At 46.4% G+C, this 26,688-nt stretch overlaps 2 protein-coding genes across 2 annotated transcripts; both read right to left on the reverse strand.

The window, feature by feature from the left end:
- Positions 1–382: 382 nt before the first annotated feature.
- On the reverse strand, positions 383–9,528 carry LOC144694637 (MAM domain-containing glycosylphosphatidylinositol anchor protein 2-like). Its single transcript, XM_078565229.1, has 4 exons — positions 9,252–9,528; positions 7,820–7,945; positions 7,175–7,305; positions 383–840 (listed from the first exon to the last, which is right to left on the reverse strand). Exons 1-4 carry the CDS (start codon positions 9,445–9,447, stop codon positions 685–687), a joined length of 609 nt encoding a protein of 202 aa, XP_078421355.1. The 5' UTR covers positions 9,448–9,528; the 3' UTR covers positions 383–684.
- A 1,842-nt stretch (positions 9,529–11,370) lies between these two features.
- LOC144694744 (uncharacterized) lies at positions 11,371–25,475 on the reverse strand (the record flags this gene model as incomplete). Its single annotated transcript, XM_078565318.1, has 9 exons — positions 25,394–25,475; positions 23,604–23,711; positions 23,162–23,223; positions 22,297–22,390; positions 19,314–19,431; positions 16,622–16,803; positions 15,668–15,749; positions 14,778–14,938; positions 11,371–12,761 (listed from the first exon to the last, which is right to left on the reverse strand). Coding segments are annotated over exons 1-9 (2,280 nt in total), but the record flags the coding sequence as incomplete, so codon positions are not given.
- Positions 25,476–26,688: the final 1,213 nt, after the last annotated feature.

Raw genomic sequence — 26,688 nt, forward strand, 5'->3', positions numbered from 1 at the left:
TTGTGGATGAGATGTCAAACCAAGGGCCCCATCTGCTATCTCAAGTGGGCAGAAAAGATTCCATGGCACTATTTTGAAGAACAGCAAATATTTATCCATCAACATCACTAAAAAACATACATTATCTGATCATTATCACATTGCTGTTTGTGGGATCTTGCTGTGCGTACATTAATGGCCACTTTTCCTACATTACAATATTGACAATATTTCAAAGGTATTATGGATGTGAAGCACTTTGGGATGCCTGAGATTGGTAAAGGTGCTATATAAATTCTAGGTTTGGTTTGCTGTCAAAATACATGGGCAGTGTTGTTGAAGGTGTTTGAATCCCCCCTCCCATGAACAGGTTGGGAAAAAACAGTAATCTTTACAAAGAAGGTAAAACATATTCCATGTGTTTATTGCATCTGACCCTGAATACATAGTATCATAGGCTGGAGGCTGGCTTTGGGAAGTGGGCCAGGTGTCAACGAGTGCTCCAATCTCTCAGAAGGCGGCGCATTGCAATAAAATATTACTTCACATGAGCCAGTCCAAATAGATGGGCTCCTCTTCTGAATACAACACATCTCTTGCCCTCGTTGGTGTGTGCAATTGCCAATCCATGAACACTGCTCTGACATTGGGCAGTCAGCACGCCCTCAGCAGGACTTTATCAAAGAAATTTGCCATCACAACCCTCTAACCCAAGTGAGATTTGTTCCTCTTCTTCAGGCCCCGGTTGCAGGATGGGTTACGGTGTTTCCAGCCTGAGGCACAGCTACTTCTGTAGATCTGCATGTCATCAATTGCAGCATCACTCTGATAGTTCAGTCCCAGAACGCCTTCAATAATCACCTGAAGAGGCAAAGACAAGTCAGATCTGGGAAGAGAAACTGAGCTACAGTAAAACATTTAACGCCCGGCAACAGATGTTAAAGGTTTGTTCAAGCAGCTGCTTAGCCTGGATGAAGAATAAACAGACAAACACGGACATTATGGGAGGGAATCAGGCCATTCGGCCTAACCAATTTATCATCCATGTAAACAAACATTCCAATTAATTTACCTGCCCTGTTCCCATATCCTTTCATCCTTTTTGCTTGAAGCATTTATCCACTTTAACATCGACATAGTTTCTGCCTCAACTAACTCTGGAATTGAACTCAACGGCCTCATGACTCTCTGTCTCAAGCAGTTTCCTTGCATTATGTTCCAATTTTGTAGTACAGAACTTTAGCAGTGCTGTAAAAAGACATGCTGTCGAAGCTTTTCATCTTGCACTCATCAGGACGGATTAGCAAAAATACCCATTGTAAATGGAACAATTCATACTGCATGAGAAGAGAGTGCTGACTGATTGGCAAGTGGACTGTGATTGGTAGAGGTGTTGCGATGGAGAATGCACCAGGGAACACTTAACTACCAAGCTGATTTCCCCATGCAACATCAATATCTGTTAGCGTTGTGAGGCCCCAAGGCCAACCCAAGCATACATATCTGTAAACCCGGCAAAGGGACTGGAGTTGTCATCCTTAACAAGAGTGACTATATCAACCAAAGACACCCCCGTTCTTAATGACAGGTCCAAATCCTAATCCATCTGGCCTACTACTAAGCATGACTGGACAGACCTGCTCAAAAACAAGTTACAAAAACACTTCTTGAACTTGTGTAAGACTAACGAGCTGCTGGGTGGTTTATGATAAGATGATAAGATGTGAGGATGAATCCTATGTATGGGCTGCCCAAGACACACAAAAGTGAAGTCCCTTTACACCCTATATTATCTATGGCCGGTTCTGCACAACATGAATTGGCCAAATGGTTGGGCGAGTTGCTACAACCAGGTCTGAGCAAATTTTTCACATACATGGTGAAGGATTCCTTCACCATTGTGAAAAGCATAAAGGACTTGTGTATTGATAGCAAGGCTGTGTCCATATGCTAGTTTGACATTGCTAACCTATTCACCAATGTTCCACTTCAGGAAGCCATAGACATTTGCACAGCAGCAGTCTAACATGGCAATCTGGATGCGCTGTCATTGTCTGAATCTGTACTTATTGGACTTATGAACTCAGCAACTCGGGCAGTTGAGTTCATTTTGAACAACACCATGTATGCCTGAATAGATGGTGTTGCCATAGGATCCCCTTTAGGCCCAAGTCCTCACAAACCTCTTTGTCAGCTTCCAAGAGAAACACATCTTCGATGGAATGCCACCTAACCTCCTACCTCTCGCATAATTCCAATATGTAGACGACACGTTTGTCATATTTGAATCCGCAGCTGCATGTAAGAATTTCTTTACACACCTTAATGGACTCCATCCTGCACTCAGGTTCATCTTTGAAATGGAGCAGTCAAATGAGCCCCTTTTTCTTGATGTGCTAGTTGAGAAATATGACAATGGGTTCTCCACAACTATCTCCCGCAAGCCTACTTTCACTGGTCAATACACGCGTTGGGATTCCTACAGCTGCACGCACTATAAGATTAGCCTTATCAGCAACCTCATTAATAGGGCCTGAGCCATTTGCTCACCGCGCAAGCTTGATGCTGAAACAGGGCCCATCAAAGCTGTTGTGTGGGATAATGGCTACCCTGATCAGGTCACTGCTTGCTGTATATCGTGCAAACTCATGAATGGGCCAAAGGCTACCACTTTCAGTCCTGAAAAGTGCCCAGTCTACCTCAGATTACCCTGAAGGGTAAGGAGGTACCACAAAAATTTGAGCAACAGGTGAAGCTAGCCGTTTCATGTGCTACTGTACAGTAGCAAAGCGAGTGGTATTCTCTACACACAGGATACTGCCGACACGCCAAAAAGACATTCTGCCTATCACACAGATGAGTAATGTAGCCTATGAATTTCAGTGCCAGTGTGATGCCAGGTATGTAGGCCTTATGTCCCAATGACTACCGGATCATAGCAAACAACAACAGGCAAGGTACAGACCGTACCCAACCAGCCTGTGCTTGCAAAACTTAAACCATAGTGTCCAACATTAGATGTGATTCCGAGATTCGTCATCACTTGCTAAACAATCCTGACTGTGCTAAGAATTACAGTGAAAACTAATTTCAGATTATCAGTCGGGTTCGCAGTGTGGCTCACTTACATGTGCTAGAAGCTACATATATTGACATACAGGGCCCTGTCCTTTGCAGAAAGAAAAAGCATGCCCATGCATTGCGCCTTTTTCAACCAAACAAAAGCTTGGGGACACCCATTCCCCATGGTCATGCCTTGACCAATCAGAGTCAACCTGCCCGATTTGAATTTAAACAAAAGCTTGACAGTTAAATGTTTCCTGGTGCATTCTCCATGTACTCTCGCCAAGTTTGCGGATGACACAAAAAAAAGTGGGAAGGCAAATGGTGAGGATGACAAAAGGAGTCTAACAAAGGGATATAGACAGGTTAAGTGAGTGGGCAAAAATTTGGCAGATGGAACAATGTGGGAAAATGAGAGGTTATGCACTTTGGCAGGAAGAATAGAGGAGCTAAATATTATAAATGGTGAAAAACTGCAGAAGGCTGCAACACAGAGGGATTTGGAAGTCCTTGTGCATGAATCCCAAAAAGCTTCAACAGGAAAATGGAATGTTGGCCTTTATTTCAAAGGGAATGGAGTATAAAAATAGGGAAGTCTTGCTAAAACTATACAAGGCGCGAGTAAGACCACACCTAGAATACTATGAACAACTTTGGTCCCCTTATCTAAGGAAAGATATACTGGCATTGGAGGCAGTCCAGAGAAGGTTCACTAGGTTGATCCCAGGTATGGAGGGATTTTCTTATGAGGAGAGGTTGAGTAGGTTGGGCCTGTACTCATTGGAATTTAGAAGAATGAGAGGCGACTTTATTGAAACATATAAGATTCTTAGGGGCTTGACAGGGTAGATGCTGAGAGGTTGTTTCCCCTTGTGAGAGAGTCTAGGACCAGATGGCATAATCTCAGAGTAAGGGGGCACCCATTTAAACCAGAGATGAGGAGGAATTTCTTCTCCCAGAGGGTAGTCAATCTGTAAAATTCTCTACTGCAGAGGGCTGTAGAGACTGCGTTGTTAAGTATATTCAAGGCTGAGATAAGACAGATTTTTAATCAGTAAGGGTGTCAAGGGTTATGGGAAAAAGGTAGGAAAGTGGAGTTGAGGATTATCAGATCAGCCATGATCTCATTGAATGGTGGAGCAGACTCGATTGGCTCGTATGTCTTACGGTCTTAATCAATCAAAGTCGACTTGTCAACCAAACAGCACTCTCTTCTCATACAGTATAAATTGTTGTTCCCTTTACAATTGGTATTCTTGCAAATCTGTCCTGATGAGTGCAAGACGAATAGCTTCAGCAGCATGTCTCTTTTTTTCAGCAATGTTTAACTTAATCTTGTACTTTCCCCAGTTGCTTACATGGCTGAGGTGGCGGGGGAGGGGGGCGGGGTGAGTGGGTGAAGGAAAATGTTTAGCCATTGCGCTTCAGGCATCATGGTATGCGGCAAGTTTCATGGACTGGCTAATCTTTTCCTACCTTTCAATTCACAGCTTGTTTCCAGTAGTTGAGAGCTCATGGATATCTCCAATCTGCTTCAAATTACCCTGCCCCATCCTTTCATATGTTTCAACATTTGGTACTCACCAATCAGTGCCTTGGATTCCACTTTAACTATAAACAGTTAACATTTTCCAAAATAATGGATGCTATTCAGTGACCAGGTCACAGAATGAAAGCAAAGTACTACAATTAGCTACGGCTAATAGAGAGGCTGGTGATCGTTTAGCAGCCTGTTTCTCATTAATGTCAATAGCTCCACAGTGGGAAGTCAGTGCAAAGCGAAGAATTGACCACAGACCAACTTGTAATGGCATTCGTAACTCCTCAGATACTGAAGCAGACCATGTGCAAATGCAGCAAGACCTGGACAATATCCAGGCTTGGGCTGACAAGTGGCAACATTCACACCACACAAGTGCCAGGCAATGACCATCTCCAACAAGAGAGAATCTAACCATCGCCTCTTGATGTTCAACGGCATTACCATCACTGAATTCCCCCACTATCAATATCCTGGGGGTTACCATTGACCAGAAACTGAACTGGACTAGCTATGTAAATACTATGCCTACAAGAGCAGGTCAGAGGCTAGGAATCCTGTGACGAGTAACTCACCTCCTGACTCCCCAAAGCCTGTCCACAAAGCACAAGCCAGAAGTGTGATGGAATACTCTCCATTTGCCTGGATGAGCGCAGCTCCAACAATACTCAAGAAGCTTGACACCGTCCAGGACAAAGCAGCCCGCTTGATTGGCACCACATCCATAAACATTCACTCTCTTCACCACCAATGCACAGTAGCAGCAATGTGCACCATCTACAAGATGCACTGCAGGAATTCACCAAGGCTCCTTCGACAGCACCTTCTAAACCCCAGACCACTGCCATCTATAAGGACAAGGGCAGCAGATAGGTGGGAACACCACCACCTGGAACTTCCTCTCCAAGCCACTCACCATCCTGACTTGGAAATATACTACCGTTCCTTCACTGTCGCTGGGTCAAAATCCTGGAACTCCCTCCCTAACAGCACTGTGGGTGTACCTACACCACATGGACTGCAGCAGATCAAAAAGGCGGCTCACCATCACCTTCTCAAGGGCAACTCGGGATGGGCAATAATGCTGGCCCAGTCAGCGAAGCCCACATCCCGTGAATGAATAATAAAAAATAATTTAATCATCAATAATAAATCATCTGGACTTTTATTCCCTAATTTATTGCAGACAGGCACATTCTCCACATCCTGTGTCTAACTCCAGGGAGTTTAAAACAGCAGTCATCCACAATACTTAATTTGCACTCAGGGACATAAATGTCTCATCTTCACTTGTCATATAGTTGATATGTTGATGGCCAGTTGTGATGTTGCTGCGCCAACAGCAATCAGTCTGATCAGCCCCAAGTCTTTCTATGGTAGCCAGTGCACAGCACATATCCACCCATTTGTTCAATTAAAAGCAGAAAACTATCTCAAACTTACCAGACAAGCATAAAAACTGCCTTAGCCCACCCAAGACACTTGTCAGCAATCTGGAGAGGAGTGGAGAGACCATGGCTGATATGATAATCCTCCACTCCACTTTCCTGATTTTTCCTTATAGCCCTTGAATCCCTTACTGATTATAAATCTGTCTATCTCAGCCTTGAATATATTTAACGACCCAGCCTCTACAGCCCTCTGCGGTAAAGAATTCCACAGATTGACCACCCTCAGAGAAGAAATTCCTCCTCATCTCTGTCTTAAACAGGTGACCCTTTACTCTGAGATTATGCCCTCTGGTCCTAGACTCTCCCATAAGGGGAAACAACCTCTCAGCATCTACCCGAGTATATTGTCGGGTTTCCATAGGGAGCCATCTTTGGCTATGAGCCTTAGCTCTAGGTACGATGCCCAGCTACATTTGGCAACATATTGGTGCAGTTGGTCTAGGATCTTGTTATGACCCTTAATTTGCGCATTCTTAACAAATGGGCAGCACCCAGAAAATGTGAGTGAGGGATTTGTTTGGAGCCTCGCATCGTCTGCAGCTTTTAATTGTATTTGGCCCATGCCGAGTTTGGGTCGACCGTATCGGGTGCAGGTTACATCATAGTAACACTGTTTACAGAGGGGACAGGGATGTTTCAGAACCAGAGACCGGAGCTGCCTGATCAGAGAAGCTCAACCTTCCATTTGGTTTGAGCAGCCAGGAATGTATCAGAGATAATCAAACAATAGGGAGGGAAAATAAACCTGTAATGCTGATAAACATAGAACAAAGGCCACACGAACTGAGTGAGGATTTGCTGTACCCCCTTCACTGAGGTAAATGGTTTGTCAATCCCAGACAGAGCAGTTCGCCTTGGCGAGACCTAAAATTCCAACCTCAACTGCTGGAGTCTAAATCCACAAGCAGCAGTCACATCAGCACTCAGTGTGCAAATGGGTGCCCCGGGATACACTTAAAACCCTGGATCAAGCCTTCATTGCATTCACATCACCAGGGCACTCCTCAGAGATCGCAATAAAAACAGCACAGCAGGCTGCTTAAATGCACATTAACAGTAGACTTTTGACAGGGTTTCTTTCTTTAGCAGCCTGCACGCTGATCCTTCCTTTCAACGTAACACAAACCATAATTTGACTTACTCGATACGTCTCCCCATTAGTGAGAATATCAATCTCAGCATTTAGCCACTTGCGGCCTTGATTTCCAGAGACGGACCACAGCTTGTGCCAGTGAGGAGAGTTCTCGTATTTTAGGAATACATTTAAGGAACCTGCAAGAAAACAAATTTAGACTCTCCGTTAGCAGGTCTTCCATGCGGCCGATTTTTATGCAGAAATAATCTCCCTGTGGTGTCTTGATGAAAAGGCTTCCATTAAGATAGTGTCATTTGCAGTGGATAGGGAGAACCAAAAGCAAATCTAAGATTATACTGCCGCTTTCCCGTCAGTGAGTAACATGCTTATCTATCTGTCTGTGATCTTTCCTCCTGTTCAGTCCCATCCTGATACACATTGAGGGAAAAATGTTAATCTAAGTCTGGAGTTCCTGCTCCCCACTTGTCATAATATCACACAGTCCATCTCCAGAAGTGCCCATCACACAGCAGACACAGACCGCTTCTCAACCTCCCTCCTCCCTCTTTCACCGCCCATCACCAAAGTTCAGAGTTACAAATGGCAGTTTTCTCCACGTCACCTTTTTTTTTTTAAATGGCAACAAGATCAAGTCTGCGAATTATCACAAGTGACGAAGGGAGTCTGCTGTCTGGGTCCCTCGCAACTCACCCATGTGTTTCCCAAACATATTGTACCAGAATATCAGGCACTTCTGCCCTCTCAACGGAGGGCTGATGAGTGCTGCCTGCTCCCCACTCTGCCGAGGATACGAAGCTTCTAGATACAGGTAGCGGCCTGCATTTAAAAAAAAAAGGTCAATCAAACCAACCAGCAAACATCATCATAAATCTCACTATCTCTGTACCAAAAATGTCTTTCTGACTCTTCACGTTCCCCCACCCTTTTAAAGTTCTTAGTCATCATTCTAAACGTTTACTTTCAAACACTTAAGAATTTTCAATCCTTTTATAAGATTCCCTTTAACTTTCTCCCAGTGAACACATCCCACATCTTTCATCATAACTTCATCCTTTAATTCCTGGCATCAAACCAGTGAATCCACATTGCATTTTTCCCAGTGGCCCTGATACAATGCTGTGTGCATCCACCGCCTAACCATCAACCACTCATTCAAACACGGGGTAGGGTAGCAGAGTGGCTATGTTACTGGGTTTGTAATCCAGGGGCCTGGACTACTAATCTAGAGACACGAGTTCAAATCCCACCAGGGCAGTTTGTGAACTGAATTCAGTTGATCCGATGCTGGGATAAGAAGCTGCCAGCAGCACTGGTAACCACAAAACTACCAGATTGTTGCAAAAACCCACCTGGTTCATGGTGCCCTTCAAGGAAGGGGAAACCTGTCATCCATACCTGGTCTGCCCTGTAAGAGACTCCAGACCCGGGCCAATGTGGTTGAAAAAAATGACGGGAAGGCTACCAAACATAAATGGCAGCTTTGCTAACATCTACAGCCTGTGAATGACTAAATAAAAAAGGGTTCAGAATAAAGGCAAAAATACTGCAGATGGCAGAGATCTGAAATAAAAACAGAAAGTGATGAAAATACTCAGCAGGTCTGCCAGCATCTGTGGCGAGAGAAGCAGAGTTAACATTTCAAGTTCACGTAAGGGTAATGATAGAGCTAAAGAAACAAAGGATTTGTCCAGAGTAGGTTGAATAGTAGAATAAAGACATTTGTCTTGACATCATTGTCAATTAATCTCCCCCTCCCTCTAACCTATCTCAGACCTTTCCTTTTGCTCCATCTGCCCCTCCCTTCTTTATCAACAGCATCAAACCCACCACGCGTTCCTATCTCTCTTCAGTTCTGAAGAGGGGTCAGACGGACTTGAAACGTTAACTCTGCTTCTCTCTCCACAGATGCGAGAATTGCTGAGTTTTTCCAGTATTTCTGTTTTTATACCTGAAGATGAGGTTGTCTTCTGTCTTTCCAGACCTTAATGAACCTTATTTCAGGACCTTTTTGTCCTTATTTCCATCCATTGCCTCTGCCCCTGTCCATTTTTAAATATATGAGCTGTCCCCTTCCCACATTTCAATCCCCCAAATGCCTCAAACACATTTGATTCTTTCTCACCTCCTTGGCCTTTGCACTGGCCTTTTGTATGGTCCCGTTTTGGTCCAGTTCTTCTTGAGAATATTTGGCGGCGATGAAGCATCCAGTCAAAGTCATCTGTCGTGGATTGTTCCCAGTCACACAGGCCATGTTCGAAGTCACAGAGCAGTTCCACAGCAAGGCCGCCAAGCAATGCTGATGGACTGGGAGATATCATATTCAAAGCATATAAGGGGTTGCTTGCTACAGGGCTGTACCATCTGGTCAAAGTAAATGACGAAACAATGGGCTGGGTGTCTATGGCACTGATGAATGCAGGGGAGGTAGGCCCTGACAGGGTGACTGAGGGGGGCGCGGACCCCTGCAGGGTGGCCGCAGGGGGCGCGGACCCCGGCAGGGTGGCCGCAGGGGGCGTGGACACCATCAGGGTGACCGCAGGGGGCGTGGACCCCGGCAGGGTGACCGCAGGGGGCGTGGACCCCGGCAGGGTGACCGCAGGGGGCGTGGACCCCGGCAGGGTGACCGCAGGGGGCGTGGACCCCGGCAGGGTGACCGCAGGGGGCGTGGACCCCGGCAGGGTGACCGCAGGGGGCGTGGACCCCGGCAGGGTGACCGCAGGGGGCGTGGACCCCGGCAGGGTGACCGCAGGGGGCGTGGACCCCGGCAGGGTGACCGCAGGGGGCGTGGACCCCGGCAGGGTGACCGCAGGGGGCGTGGACCCCGGCAGGGTGACCGCAGGGGGCGTGGACCCCGGCAGGGTGACCGCAGGGGGCGTGGACCCCGGCAGGGTGACCGCAGGGGGCGTGGACCCCGGCAGGGTGACCGCAGGGGGCGTGGACCCCGGCAGGGTGACCGCAGGGGGCGTGGACCCCGGCAGGGTGACCGCAGGGGGCGTGGACCCCGGAAGGGTGACCGCAGGGGGCGTGGACCCCGGCAGGGTGACCGCAGGGGGCGTGGACCCCGGCAGGGTGACCGCAGGGGGCGTGGACCCCGGCAGGGTGACCGCAGGGGGCGTGGACCCCGGCAGGGTGACCGCAGGGGGCGTGGACCCCGGCAGGGTGACCGCAGGGGGCGTGGACCCCGGCAGGGTGACCGCAGGGGGCGTGGACCCCGGCAGGGTGACCGCAGGGGGCGTGGACCCCGGCAGGGTGACCGCAGGGGGCGTGGACCCCGGCAGGGTGACCGCAGGGGGCGTGGACCCCGGCAGGGTGACCGCAGGGGGCGTGGACCCCGGCAGGGTGACCGCAGGGGGCGTGGACCCCGGCAGGGTGACCGCAGGGGGCGTGGACCCCGGCAGGGTGACCGCAGGGGGCGTGGACCCCGGCAGGGTGACCGCAGGGGGCGTGGACCCCGGCAGGGTGACCGCAGGGGGCGTGGACCCCGGCAGGGTGACCGCAGGGGGCGTGGACCCCGGCAGGGTGACCGCAGGGGGCGTGGACCCCGGCAGGGTGACCGCAGGGGGCGTGGACCCCGGCAGGGTGACCGCAGGGGGCGTGGACCCCGGCAGGGTGACCGCAGGGGGCGTGGACCCCGGCAGGGTGACCGCAGGGGGCGTGGACCCCGGCAGGGTGACCGCAGGGGGCGTGGACCCCGGCAGGGTGACCGCAGGGGGCGTGGACCCCGGCAGGGTGACCGCAGGGGGCGTGGACCCCGGCAGGGTGACCGCAGGGGGCGTGGACCCCGGAAGGGTGACCGCAGGGGGCGTGGACCCCGGAAGGGTGACCGCAGGGGGCGTGGACCCCGGCAGGGTGACCGCAGGGGGCGTGGACCCCGGCAGGGTGACCGCAGGGGGCGCGGACCCCGGCAGGGTGACCGCAGGGGGCACGGACCCCGGCAGGGTGACCGCAGGGGGCGTGGACACCGGCAGGGTGACCGCAGGGGGTGTGGACACCGGCAGGGTGACTGTAGGGGGCGTGGACCCCGGCAGGGTGACCGCAGGGGGCGTGGACACCGGCAGGGTGACCGTAGGGGGCGTGGACCCCGGCACGGTGACCCCAGGGCGGGTGGAATCAGACACAGTGCCCGCTGGGTCTTTGGATTCCGACAGGGCAGCCGCAAGGGGAGTGGAGGTCAGCAGCAATTCTGTAGGGCGGGTGGACTCCTGCAGAGTGACCGCAGGGCGAGTGGACTGAGGGAGAGGGTCTGCAGCGTTAGTGGACTCTGACATGGTCTTCCCAGGGCGGGTGGATTCCCACAGCGTCTTCCCAGGGTGGGTGGACTCAGGCAGAGTGCCTGCAGGGTGTGTGGATGCCCAAAGAGTGTCCGCAGAGCGAGTGGATGCTGGAAAGGTCTCCGCAGGGTGTGTGGACCCCGGCAAGGCGTTCGCAGGGGCAGTAGAGGCCAGCAGCAACTCCACAGGGAGAGTGGGCACAAGCAGTATGTCCGCAGGGGAACTGGACTGCAGTAGGATGTCTGCATGAGGAGGCGTGGTTGTCATCAGAGGGTCACTTGATGTAAATGCCTTGTTCCATTCAGCCAAACTATTAGGTTTCAGGTGAGAAGACAGTCCTTTTTTGTGCAAGGTCACTGTCGGAACTTTTCTCTGAGTGGCCATTCTGATCTGCACACTGGTACTTTGCCCAATATCTGTGGCAAGAGCTTGAGGTGCTGTGGTGGTGTGAGTTTCTGGGATTATCAACTGTGGAGGCACAGTTGGCACCTTAAATTGACTGGCTAGGATCACTGTTTTCAAGTGTCCAGTTATGTGTGTCTGGGTGACTGGGGGAAGAATGGGCAATCTTTGATATCTATATTTACTACTTTGACAGGGCATGGTGAGCTGTTTTGGATAAATAGTATTGCTCAGAATGGGAGGAAAACTAACTGATGGGAAAGATTGGTGAACAACATTGACTGTTTGTGTGCGTGTGTCTGGTAAATCAGTCCAGCTGATTGGTCGAAAACCTTGGCGAACAGTGGTCAATGAGTCAGCCAGAAACGAAACTGACCCATGAGTCCGGTTATCAGTTTTAAGGGCGTGGGGAGTTCTGGGCAACAATTCAATCGGGCCAAATGAATTTTGGCTTTGTTGGTGGAAAGCTGGTTCCTCGGTCAAGTGGCTGATGCATGCCTTGGAGCAAGCTATAGGTCGTTGAGTCAGAGTCCGCATGGTCAGTGCAGGAGACATTCTGTGCAGAAGGGAGTGAGTGGTCACCAGGTTTGCGGTCAGACTCTGAGAAAAAGGCAGCTCAGTTAGAGTGGGAAACAGTGTCTCAACTTTTCCTTTCTGGACACGTGCCACAACAGACAACTCCTCCTGATCCTCAGAAGCTTCAGGTGCAGGTTCCTTTAACGCTGCTATGACAGAGGTATTCTGGATGACTGCTGGCACCGACTTAGTTGGCCAGGAAGTGGGTGAGCATGTGCCTAGTAGAAAGCACTCAGGATATCCACGGGCAGTGGTCGTGGTCTGGTTTCCTGTCGACCCATTCCCGTTCAAGCTCCTCACTTTCGCTGTTTCAGGATAGATATCCAATAGATATTTCAATCTCCTCGCGTCTTTAGTTCTTCCAAGTTCATGCAAGGAACCATCTTCATTCAGCATTTGAAGTCATAAGGTGTTTTGGGTGAGGTGAGAGGGGAGGAAATGGAACAATTTAAATAGGGATTTGCAACTTTAAAATTTCAGTTCTTCAGGTTTAATGAATTATAGAATAACAGAGAAGGAAGCTGTTTAGCCCACGGTACCTACATCAGCTCTTTGCTGAAGCTATCCAATTAGTGCCATCCCCCTCTTCATTCTCCATGGCCTCGTAACCTTTTCCCCATTCAAATATTTATCCAGTTCACTTTTGAACGTTATCACTGGACCTACTTCCACCTTTTCAGGCAAAGCATTTGAGACCGTAACTCCCAGCATTAAAAAGTATATCTTTCTTTATGTTACCTCTGGTTTTTTTTGCCCATCACATTAAACCCGCGTTTGCTGGCTGTCCATCCTTTCACTACTGGGAAACAGTTTGTCTCCATTTACACCATCAAAACCCTTCATGATTTTGAAACACCTCTGTCAAATCTCCTCCACTCAAAGAGGTACAATCCGGGAGGCTTCAAGTTGAGGAAGAATGCTGAGTGCATTCTGCAATCAGATTGACTTTTTTTAGTTGAGGCACTAGCGGGAAAGGCAGCCCGTTGCTGCAGGAAAGAGGGAATAGCTGGCCAGGGCTATTTGTTCCAACCTTTTTGTTCCATCAGAGCATCACCAGGTGTAGGGCTGCTGCTTGTGAAGAGGTCAGTGGGCCAGAGGAACCCCCTCCCAAAAAACAGGTTAACTGTCCTGAGTTAATGAAAATAATTATCTCCTGATACATAGAATAAAGAAGGGGGAAAAAAAGCTATGACGCAAGGCTGTTGTGTGAAGGACATGCAGTGGAATAGAAAGGAATGTGCTAAACCACAACTCCTGATGTGCCACAGATATTACACAGTGAAAACCAAATTAGGAGAGTTCCTCTTCAAAGGGCATATAAATCACAAGAGCAAGGCAAGTTTTCCACTGGCTGTTTTTGAGTATGGATAGTTGTTATGGGATCCATGACCTTCCTTATGCAGAAGGACTTCAGTATCAGCAATCCAGAAAGATATACAAGCAGCATTCTGTGCCAACATTTAGATATATCTACATACCATTCTCCCTGAACAATGCCATTCTTTATCATACAGATAAAAAGGGTTCACTGTTCATTCAAGATGGACACTAGCCTTCCCAGCTAGGTTAAGGCACATCTCCAAACTGCACTGCGAAGAATCATGAGCTTTCCATCCCTGATCACAAAAGTGGCTGCTATCATGAACTAGCTTGAGAGGTTATGGAGATAGCTCTTGATTGAAAGCTTCTTTTCTACGGGAAGTTGCAAAACAATCATTACCTCAAAGTTGCAGCTTTGAGTCTCTGATAAAGATTGTGTTCAGTTGTCCACAAATAATATTTAAATCACTGGATGACAAGGCTTCTAAATCTAATTCAGGAACTCTCAAAGCAACTTATGGCTCAATTTTAAGAAGCTAAATAACTATGGGCAATTTATTGAAAAAGAAAATTGATTTTCTTCCCTCCTCCCACATAAAGAAGTCAGGGGCAAGCAGACCACCAGCACCAGGTGAGATAAAACACTGGATGGTCCATAAAACTAAGTGGGAGCAGCACGGAGGGAATCCAAGAAAATGAACTAGAGTTTGAATCTACTACGCTCATGGACACAGACCAGCACATGCTTGTGAATGATTTCTTTTGTGCTTTTCACACAGGTTGAATAGGACCGAGACCCATTTGCATCAGGTGTGAGAGGAGTCAAGTATTTTCTTAAAAGGTAAAAACAAAAAACTGCAGATGCTGGAAATCCAAAACAAAAACAGAAATACCTGGAAAAACTCAGCAGGTCTGGCAGCATAAAACCCCTTTCCTATTTTTACTTAGTTCTGTTGAAGGGTCATAAAGACTCGAAACGTCAACTTTGTTCTTCTCCGCCGATGCTGCCAGACCTGCTGAGTTTTTCCAGGTATTTCTGTTTTTATTTTCTTAAAAGGATTTGTTCCTCAGACCCTTACGTTTCGCCACATTCGCCTTATCTTTGAGATATGTGGTGCAGTTGTAGAGCCGGTTAACCTTCATCAAGTCCAGCTCACTCAGGCGGATGCGCTGGCCAATCACAGTATCCGTATCCAACAGTGGTCTCAGGGTTGGCTGTCCAGTCTTGGAAAATGCAGTCCTACAATTGGGAAAGAATTTTATCGCACATTAAGGCAGGAGTCGTGAAAAGAAAACTTGCGTTTACATAGCACCTTTAACATAATAAAAAGGCTCTTCACAAGAGCACTGCCAAACAAACTTTGACAACGAGTCACATGAGAAGCTATTAGGACAGACGACCAAAGGCTTGGTCACAGCGGTAGATTTTAAGGATTACTTTAGAAAGGAGGAAGGAGGTCGAGATTTAGGGAAAGAATTAAAGAGCTCAGAACCCAGGCAGCTCAATACATGTCCAGAAGTACTGCCGCGATGAAAATCAGGGATGCACAAGAGCCCAGAATTGGAGCAGTGCAGGTATCTCAGGAGGGTTGTACGGCTGGAGAAGGTTACAGATGTTGGGAGGGGACACGGTCAAAGAGAAATTTGAAAACAACGATTAAGAGTTTTTAAGAAATAAAGGTATTGCTGGACTGGGAACTAATGTTGGTCAGCGGACACGGGTGACTGGTGATTGGGACTTGGTGCAGTGTAGGATACGGGCAACACAAGTTTTGGATGAGTTCAAGTTTAGAGGGTGGAAGGTTCTAGATGACATGCAGATAAGAGTTGCTGGGCTGCGACTCAATTCAGGGCTTCACAGCAGCTGTGAATATACTGTGAGCCCCAGGAATGTCCATCAGGCTTCTGTTCATTCCGTCTAGAAAGAGAGAAACAAGTGGCTGCAATACCAAATCCTCACCACACTCACCTGCTGTAGTGCAAGATGGAGCCATAATCATATTTGGTCTTGAGATTGTTGGTATTTTGCTTCAAGAAGTTATGTTCATAACCTGAAACAGAAGCCAGGTAACTGTTGGCACATGTGAGAACAAAACAAAACTACATTTCTTGAAGATATTTTTGCTCATCACGATGTCTTGCTAAACTAATAAAACAACTCCATTACAAGCCATGGGGCACCTTCATAACAGTCAACAAGTTTGGTCCACTCTATTAGTGTGAACTTCAATCATTCTTCCCTTGTAGCAGACCCACTGACAGTGAGTAAGCAATTTCATAGCAGGTTAGTTCTCGGTTTCAAATCCAACTCCGTCTCACACACCTTGGCTAAACATTAGACTGGCACATTGCTGCTTTTCCCCTTCTGTGGCTGCATTTCCAAACAGAGGCCTGTATGAAAATCTCACACTCACTGTCGCAGAACCTCTTTGCTTTTACATGTGCCTCCTAGAGAAGACTGGAGGGATTGACCTGAAAGAGGTCTTCAAGATCATGAAAGGGTTTGATGGGGCAGACATAAGATAAGACATTTCTGTTTGCAAGTAAAACCAGAACCGGAGGACATAAATATAAGATAGTCACAAATAAATCCAACAAAGAATACAGGAGAAACGTCTATATCCAGGGAGTGTTGTAGGTGAGACAAATATTGTAGATGCATTTAAGAGGAAACTAGATAAACAGGGGAAAATAGAAAAGAAGGATATGTTGGTGGGGTTAGACAAAGAAGGGCAGGAGAAGGCACGCAAAGAGCATAAACAGTGGCATGGACCTGTTTGGCTGAATGGTCTGTTACTGCAATGTAAATACTTTTCAGGGTCCCAAGGCCCTGAAATTTCCTGAGCTTGGCTTAAAGTTCAGTCTGCAAGCAGGGGATTACCCAGACTTGTATTAGGGGGGGGCAAGGAAGGAAATGCTTTACCAGGCCACACATTCTTCCACTCAATTTTGATGTATTTGTCTCGGTCACTCCTCGCATGCTCATGCCAGAAACCTAGTGAGTGCATGACCTCATGTTCAACAACTCCCTTCCCCTTCTTCAGGCACTGGTGATTCAGTGAGATGAGCTGCATCCCACCAACACGGCCCACGGATGAGTAACACCTGAGGGACACAGATAAATGGCGATGAAATTCAGACACAAAACTGAAACACGACATAACATCCAGGGCCAAGCTGAAAAACTACAGCAATGTAGCATAAGCAAATGAGAAAGATCTGGAAACCAAATGGAGCAGTTACTCAGACATCCTCTCTGAAAGATGAACACCACACTGAACATATTTAAGTGCCACTCCAGCAGCTTGAACATATCTTCCAGGCTGACACTGCAGTCCTGAAGGAATGCTGAGCTGTTGGAGCGCCACCTTTCAAATCAGATATTAAACTGATGGTAAAAGCAAAATACTGCGGATGCTGGAAATCTGAAACAAAAACAAAAATAGCTGGAAAAACTTAGCAGGTCTGACAGCATCTGTTTAACGTTTCCAGTCCGTATGACTCTTCATCAGAACTAAGGAAATATAGAAATGAGGTGAAATATAAGCTGGTGGGATCGTTAGGACTCTCTTTCTGGATGTAAACAATCCCACAGTATCATCTGAAGGAAAGCAGGGGAGCTTTGCTTGTGTCCCTCAGTCAGCATCAGAAACAGATTATATGGTAATTTATCTCATGAGGCCTTGCTGTGTGCAAACTGGCTGCTATGTTTCTGAAATTAGAACAGTGACTCCACTTCAAAAAGTACTTTGGCAAAACACGGCAGATGTTGGAAATCTTAAATATAACAGAAAAGGTTGGAAATGCTCAGCAGTTCAGTACGGTGGAGAGAGAAAAACGAAGTCAGCATTTCAGGTCAGCAAAGTGGAAAGTGATACAGACGCAAAAGATTTTAAGCCAGGAAAAGGGTCAGGGAGGAGAAGAAAGAATAAAGAGGTCTGAGATTGAGAGCATGATAAAAGACAAAAGGAATGATGGGCAAGGCAAAAGGGGATGGTAATGGGACAAGTAAAAGGAACAAAACAGATGAGTCTCAAGGAGTTGGAAATGGCAAGTGCAGAATCATTAGTCGTACCATTGTCCAAAAATTGGGAGCAGTGGTTATAATCTGAAATTGTTAATTTTGAGTCCAGAAGGCTACAAAGTGCCGAACTTGAAAGATGAGGTGCTGTTCCTCCATTCAACTTCATTGAAACAGTATTGGAGGCCAAGGAAAGGAGGTCAGAGCGAGAGTTGGATGGAGAATTTACTTGTTAGGTGATTGGGAGTTCAAGGTTACACAGACTGAACAAGTGGTGTTCAGCAAAATAATCACCCAATCTGTATTTGGTATTCTCAGTGTAGAGGAGATCACATCATGGGCAAAGCCAGCATTTGCTTCCCATCCCTAATTTCCCTTGAAAAGGTAGTGGGGTGAACTATCTTCTTGAACAGCTGCAGTCCTTGTGGTGAATACAGTATTCTAATTTGGAAAAAGCACAAATACTTTGCTGTTTAACCTGGTAAGTGTTTGGAGCCCTTGATGGGGAGATGCAACACCTGCCCTTTCGCACACTCCCTTCTCATTGTCTGGAATTCAAAACACTTCTTCCAGATGAAACAGCAATTTAATTTCACTTCTTTCAACTAAATCCCAGGAGGTGGGTCACTCATTTGAATATGTACATCAGATTTTCTCTCTCTTCCAGCTTTAACACCGGCTGGCTGGGTTTACTGAACCTCAGAAGATCCGGCAGCAAAAGAGAAGTGAGGACTGCTGTTTGGAAAAGGCAAGTGCTATTCTTGCTCTGCTGGAGACCAGGAGGAGCTTACCCTCCAGCTCCCCAAGCTAAGCCTGATTTGCACACCAACAATTGAACTTTTCCACTGATTGGACCCAAATCTCTCCCCGATCCTCCCTTCAACCCACACTATGCCCAACATCCCACGATCTCTATCCAAGCAGCAGCACCTGGGCTGCAGCCACTTCTGCAGTGCTCCCCACCAGACAGCTAGCCAAGCCCGTTCGGACACCAGAGCTTCTTCTGCCCACCCCTTCAACGCTCGGAAATACCACCTGAGTAAATATTAGGACCATTAACTCTGGTGGTCTCTCCAAAGAGGCTACCTGACTTGCTGAGTATTTCTAACTTTTTCTGTTTACACTTCGCAAATACTTCATTGTTTTTAAAGTGCTTTGGGACAAAAAAAGGTCATGAAAGGCATGATACAAATCCAAGACTTTCTTTTAGAGTAATTGTTACCACAAGGGAAGATTGCAGGCTTTTACTCTAGCAGCTACGTTCCTCATCTCACTGATGGCATGAAGAAGGAGACACTGAAACAAAGTCTGGAAATGCCATGTTAGTTTTTTTTATTATTCATTTACGGGTGTAGGCTTTGCTGGCCAGACCAGCATTTATTGCCCATCCTTAATTGCCCTTGAGAAGGTGGTGGTGAGCTGCCTTCTTGAACTGCTGCCTTGAACCACTAGCATTGGCCACTCATTTGCGTCCCTGGGGAATATTAACAGTGGACTGGAAGCATCACCCAACACAGCTACAATCAGCCGACCACAAAACAAAAAGAACACGGATCAAGACCGTCGCACCTCTGCCCCCACAAGTTGTACATACCCATGAATGGGCTGAATGGAAATGAAGTCCCCCTCATCACGGTGAGGTACAAACCGTACACACGTGAATTTCTCAAAGTCCTTGAAACCTCGGCTGATAGAGCTCCAAGTCTCCTCATCTGGAGGAAGAGAACTATTAGATATAGTTTATTAAATAAATTAAAAATCTGAACTCAAAAGGGAAAATAGAAATACACTGTATATCAATCAGCATCTAGAATTCTTAAAGTTGAAAAGACAAGTTAATATTCTGGGTAGATTTCCTACATGCACCTCTCCCTGGCAAAAGCTGACTAACCTCATCTGTATTTCTTGTCTTATGTTTTTAATGCTTTTTCCCATTTAAAAATGCAGGATGTTAAGAACATAAGAAATAGGAGTAGGAAGAGACCATGGGGCCCATCGAACCTGCTCCACCATTCAATACAATCGCAGCTGGTGTTAGTCCTCAACTGCACTTGACTGCCCCCTCCCCATTCCCTTGATTCCCTGAGAGACAAAAAATCTGACTATCTCAGCCTTAAATATATTAAACGATGGGGCATCCAGAACCACCTGGGGCAGACAGCTCCAAAGATTGACAACACTTTGACTGAAGAGGTTTTCCCTGACCTCAGTCCAAAATGTTCAACCTCATCCTGGGATTATGCCCCATGTTCTAGATTCTCCAACCAGGAGAAACAACCTCCCAATGTCTATACCCTGTCAAGTTTGTGTCTTTCAATGAGATCATCTCTCATTGTTCTGAACTCTAGTGAATATAGGCTCAATTTACTCAACCTCTGGTCATAGGAAAACCTTCCCACCCCAGGGACCAATCTAGTGAACTTTAGTTGGACTGGCTCCAATGCAAGCATATTCTTCCTTAAATATGGAGACCAAAATTACACACAGAATTACAGGTTCGGTCTCACCAAGTCCTGTACAATTACGGCATGACTTCTTTCTTCTTGTACTCAAATCCACTTGCAATAAAGGCCAACATGTTATTTGCCCTCCTAATTGCTTGCTATGCCAATTTGGTGTTCCTTGTATGAGTACACCCATAACCCTCTGAACATCGACACTTAGAATTTTCACACCTTTTAAAAAATATTGTGATTTCCTATTCTTCCAAACAAAGTGAAAAATATTTCACTTCCTTACATTATACTCCATCTGCCACTTTGTTACCCACTCACTTAACCTGTCCATATCTCTTTCCAGCATCTTTGTGCCCTCCTCACAGGTTGCATTCCCACCTAGCTTTGCATCATCAGCAAACTTAGGGACATTACTCTTGGTCTCTTCATCTAAGTAATTCAGATATATTGGAAATAACTGAGGCCCCAGCACTGATCCTTGCGACACACCACTAGTTACAGCCCGCCAACTAGAAAATGCCCTGTTCATCCCTACTCTGTTTCCTATCCAATAAACCAATTTTCTATGTATGCCAATATATTCCCCCCCAACTCCATGAGTCCTTAAGATAAGGTGCCACAGCAAAAGTTAACGCCTTCTGAAAATTCAAGTTTCCTACATCATCTGGTTCCCCTTCATTTAGCCTACTCATTACTAGTTCAAAAAAATCCTAATGAATTTGTCAAACATGGTTTCACTTTTGTAAAACCATGTTGACTTTGACAGTACCACTCATTTCTAAGTACATTGTTAAGACTTCCTTAATAATGGATTTGCACACTTTGTCAACAACAGATGTCAGGGTCACTGGCCTATAGTTCGCTAAGTTCTCTCTCCCTCCTGTATTAATCTGGCTGTTACTGCATAAACCAACAAGTCCTGTCTATAGAACACATTCATACTTGCTGAACTGAAATACATGCTCATCGTCGGGGTAGCGGTGTATATATTGTGATGCACAAAGATCGGCTGGAGGGTGGAGAAGGTTCTTTGCAGGTCATCATTTTTGCTATGTTTCATTCACAAATCAGAAGTCTTCTCACAGACCTGTGCTCAGTCAACTCATCTCAGTCAGGTTTCCCATTCCAAACCGTTGTCCCACATTGGAAAGAGCAAGCGTGTGGAGACAGATTTTGAGGCTTAACCGTGACAGTCCATGTAGCCCACAAAAATTCCTTGTTGAGGTTTCCTCCAAAAAGTTTAAGTTGATACTGTTAAGCCACATGAATCAGAGCAATCACAGGTACCATGTCTACTCTGTGTTTAGTTAGCCAATCCAAACCAGGGCTGTCGGCAGGATGTTGCAATAGGTCTGAGTTCCAGGGTTAGGAGGGGAATAAAATCAAGAAAAATGTTTACTTCCAATTGTACATGACCCTTTGTTGGAAAGTTTGGATGTTGCAAGAGAACAGACGTCATGCTCAGCTGTGGTCCCTCCAACAATTGCATATTCTTAGCAGCAACTCTTCAGGCTCAGGATATAAATAGGCTAAATACTTTTCTCCATCCTCCAAATATTGTCCCTCGAAAGAACAGGATTCAGAGCAAATGAAGCAGATGCAAAACTAGCTCCAGCAGAGGCTGAAAGACCCATCTCCCATCTGGCTCTGTCTGTGGTCTTATGAATGAATGACCACTTGATTAAGCTACTGGAGGGGAACACACACCTGAGGAACTGCATAGGTCAGCACCTTGGAAAGAGAGTGACAAAAATAGAGAGCTGGTATTTAATCAGCAATAGCAGAACTTAATAAGGTAACAGTCACTAGTGGTCCCACATGACACTCCCATCATCATTCGGCCACTGAGGTAAGGTGCTGGACGTCGGGGCGGGTGGGGGGGCGTTGGTGGGAAATTATTTTGTTTTGTCCTAGTCCATCTCAGAGTATCCATAGAGGTTGTGTGGCCAGGGGACATGGAAGACCAGCTGCAAGATGGATCATCAGTGTCTAACCTCCCATAAGAGCAATTCAGACTGCCACGCCTGAGTGGAATCAGAGTCACAACCCCCACCAGTTGTTATGTGTCATTGAACATGAAGGTTAACTATTTCTAATTCCGAGTTCTCACTCAGCGCTTACCGTACTGCTGCGATATTTCATATGGAATTCTCACCATCCCATCTGGCGATTTCTGCCATGTCTTGGTTTCAGACACTACAGCATTCTTCCACAGCTGATTGGAGGGGAAAAATGAGACAGCAAGTTGCACCCAATACACAGCATGCATTGAAAATGAAACAGAGGTTTGTTTTTAAATTAAAATATCTATCTCCTTGCTTGGAAAAATATCCCAGTATCCAATTGCCTTAGGGTCACGAAAGAATCATCACAAGTGCCACCAACAATATGGGGTGGACAAATCAACCTAACAGATACAAAATTAAGCATAAAATTCTACCAAAAATAAATCAACCAATTCAACATGTTAATGACTATTGTCTGCTGGACACAGTATCCTACAGAGCCCAATAGTCATGGAAGGCACAAGAGTATGAGTGAATATTTTACGCTCCCTTTTCAGTGCCACTCTGACATGTACATGACTGCAGAGTAAAGGCCAGGCAGCTAGAGGTAGCCCCCACAGCTCCCCCACACTCTGCACCCCTCCAACCACTCCCCCAACAATAAGACCCCACCAGTCTGGCTCCTGTTTTAGTAGGTCCAGGAGCAGATTTATGAGAAGCCGTGAAAAGATCTTACCCAATCCTCCCCCCCGAGCCGTCCAACCCCCTAAATCCTAACTGGTTGCTCAAGGATTAGCAGAGTGGGGCTGAAGTGGGACTGAAAGTTGAGGGACTGCTCACCTAAACTTGAGCAACTTACCCACAGGGAGAAGAAAGAAATATATCACCATCAACAACCCCCACTTCCTAAGCTAAAAGGGGCAATGGAGCATCACACATACATCTAGAAAAAGACAAGGTAAACATGAAAGGGAACTTACAGGTTTGATGATGTCCCCTTCGATGAGGAAACTCCTCCAGGGCTTTTCATATCGAAAGATACCTGTGCCAGGAGAGCAAAAGGTGGCAGTTTTATCCGGTAGCCCAGTCAGGATGATGTATTGAGCAGCCAGTATGCAGAAGACAATAAACCAGCACAAAGCAATTTGCAACACAGCAACACAATTAAACACTTGTAGCAAGGGGTTGATTTTAAATTGAATAAAAAGTATGCAAGGGGAACAGGTAACTTTCTGAAGAACAATTCCATTGTTGTGGGGGACGGGGGTGGGAACCTCGAGATTTCATCCAGTCAAGAAAGTCAATTTCCAGATGTAGGGAAGGATTCATATTTAGTCCTACAGCAGCTGCCAGGCAGTGGCTGGAGAATAGTTTACCCCCACTGATAGTAAAATAAACAGAGATGCTAATTCAGGAACATACGCTGGTTAATCCTGACAATTGCATCCTCAGCTTTCAGGGTAGTCTTGGTTTGAACGGTATCCAGACGAAAGCTGCTGCCTTGCTTCTTAACCTCGCTCAGTCTGACTGCTGCAGTATTAACAGAGACAGTTGTTAGAACAGGGAGATTAGAATATCTCGCGAACAAAGACAAAGTGGGAAACAGCCACTACCTCTCAGTACAAGAGCCAAGGTGAGAAACACGGGTTGCCACATTCTGCCACTCATGACTGAGGAGAAACTTCAAAAGCGTCAATGGCTCCTAGAAACATCGGGAGGGGATAAAGAATTATTAACAAGGAAAGCAATGTTGGTGTTCTGCAACATGTCTGACAGGATGGATCAATCTGACAAATGCAGTTAGCAATTTGATCAAAGCCATTCTCATCTGTCAACCAAGAACTGAAGTTTAACCCTTTCAGAGCTCGATTTATTCAGGATGGCTGGGAACTCCAGTACCTTTACTGAGTCGCGTGCAAAAAAAAAAAATAACTGTTTGAAATACGTTCCCCCTCCCCATATGGACTTGTAGATGAATAAATTACACACAATCAATCTTGCTCCTTGCGGGCCCAGCACCTGCACGCCCACTCTGTGAAACTTTACCCCCTCAGTTCAAAACCCACGGGAATCTGGGCAGAAGTGTGTGCAAAGTGCACACAGCCGGCCGACAGCGCTGAATTGCAGAGAGCAAGATTGAACCTACATTTGAGAAGAGGCGGAGACGAAAGAGCAAGAATCCTAATCTAAAATATGTGCTGAATGCGCTATGTTTTGTTAAGTGATTGTGTTGTATCTCTGTGTTGACCCAATATATTGAAAGCATTTAAAAAATGAGAATGCGCTTTACATTGGCATTGAAAAGTACAAACAATAACAAAGCTGTTTGTTGGCAGCAGGAAGGAGTTGGCACCCAATATCTTTCAGAACTGCAGAAATGAGCTACGAAATTCTTAAATATTAAACAATGGCACCCTTCAGCCAAGGTAAAAATTCCCTAAACTTTATCTGAGGGCTTACAAGTTCAAATCCCACCCAAATGAGTGTGAATGGAACGAAAGTCTGTTGATTTTAAGAATCCAAAAGGATTGAATCATCCAAACTCGCCGACCTATACTGACTCCTTGCAAGGCCTCAGCTCTAAAATTCTCATTCTTATTGTTTTCAATTTCCTCCTGCCCCTATCTCTGGAACCACATCCAGCCCTGCCACCCTACAAGACCTCCGCGCTCTTCTAATTCTGCCTCTCTCTCAGTCCCGTTTGTAATCGCTCCCCCCGTTGGCAGCTGTGTCCTCAGCTGCCCAGACTCTTCAGCTTTGGAATTCTCTCCCTAAACCTCTGCCTCCTCCTTGAAGGTGATTCCCTAAAACCTGCTCCTTCGACCAAACTTTTAATCATTTGTCCGAATATCTCAGGTAAAGCACCTTGGGGGGCGTTTTACCGTGGAAAAGGTGTATAAATAAAAGTTCTTCTTGTGTTTGAGGGGCGTGGATAGGGAGCAGCTGTTCCCCTTGGTTGAAGGGTCAGTCACGAGGGACCTAAATTCAAGGTGAGGGGCAGGAGGTTGAGGGGGGAATGTGAGGAAAAACTTTTTTACCCAGAGGGTGGTGACGGTCTGGAATGCGCTGCCTGGGAGGGTGGTGGAGGCGGGTTGCCTCACATCCTTTAAAAAGTGCCTGGATGAGCACTTGGCACGTCATAACATTCAAGGCTCTGGGCCAAGTGCTGGTAAATGGGATTCGGTAGGTAGGTCAGGTCAGGTGTTTCTCACGTGTAGGTGCAGACTCGATGGACCGAAGGGCCTCTTCTGCACTGTGTGATTCTGTGATTCTGTCACAAAAGCCAGTGAACATGAGCCAGTAACTGACACTAATTTAACAATCTCACCTCACCAGGATAGGACAATGATGTGACTGGTGTGGGAAAATATAAATACTGCAGTCGTGGTTCAAGCCTATCCTTGCAGTTCTCTGCTCTATTGCTGGCAATTAATCTTGTTGACTCTTCTCTGCGACGCTTAATCTTGCATCCCATTGATCAGAACCGGACACGGTATTAAGGTGCACTGTCGTCCAAGCATTCTCCAATTCTATCTCGGCTTGCTTCAACGTGTATAGTGGTGCCTTGGCATCCTACTTGCTGTGCTGAGTATTTTATTTTTTTCTTCCTACATGCACCACTCTATGCTGAGTGTGCTGCTGGTCCACCGATTTGTATCCCTGCCCTTTAAAACGAATGGTTCCTTGAAGCAAGTTTTTTTTCCTTTGAGCCACAGTGACATGAGACATCTCTCAGAACCACAAATCCTCTGTGAGCTTCAGATCATCTACTTATATTTAAATCATAGCATCTGGAACAACTTCAGTGATAAAAGGGAGACTTACATATGTATATCACATCTGTCAGGGATATCCCAAACTACTTTGAATTGCGGTTAATGTTATATGGGTGATGCATCAAGCATTTTTCATATAGCAAGATCCAAGAAGTGAAGCAAATGAGTAGTTTGTTTTCAGTGATGCTGACTCAGGGAAGAATGTTGGCCAGGATACCAGGAAAACTGCCCTTTCTTTGGAATGGTAGTGATCTCTTATATCCAACTGAACGGGCAGACAGGGCCTCAGCTTAAATGTCTCATTTGAAAGACAGTACCGTCAACACAGCAGCTTTCCCTCAGTAACATCAGGCTATGTCACGTGCTCAAATTGGAGGATAAGGCTCAAATGCACAATTTTCTGGTCATATGGGCTTGCGAAGAACCCTCCTGGTGTCACTGGGTTGCCTAAGCATTCAGTTAGGGGAACCAATACAACCCACTTGTAAATCAACAAGACTCAAACGCCACCTTCTCCTCATTTGGGAATCCCTCATGGGATGTTATTTGATCGACCATTGATTCACTATTTATCTGACACATTTATAATCAGATTCATGTCATTAATCTGGATTGATAATCCTGAGATAGGAGTTCAACCCCACCACGACAACTTGGATTTGTAACTAGTTAATTAAATAAAATCTGGAATAAAAACCTGGTATCCCTGGTAATGACCATTAAACTCCCAG

Source organism: Cetorhinus maximus, chromosome 20 (assembly GCF_964194155.1).
Source record: "Cetorhinus maximus chromosome 20, sCetMax3.hap1.1, whole genome shotgun sequence".
Lineage (NCBI taxonomy): Eukaryota > Metazoa > Chordata > Chondrichthyes > Lamniformes > Cetorhinidae > Cetorhinus > Cetorhinus maximus.

Excerpts from the sequence above, each read along its gene's own strand:
- LOC144694637 (XM_078565229.1), bottom strand. The coding sequence starts at position 9,447 with ATGATATCTCCCAGTCCATCAGCATTGCTTGGCGGCCTTGCTGTGGAA. Across the intron at positions 7,306-7,819 it reads TATGTTTGGGAAACACATGG|GTTCCTTAAATGTATTCCTA; the intron begins GTGAGTTGCGAG and ends GTTTTCTTGCAG. Across the intron at positions 841-7,174 it reads CTAATGGGGAGACGTATCGA|GTGATTATTGAAGGCGTTCT; the intron begins GTAAGTCAAATT and ends TTGCCTCTTCAG.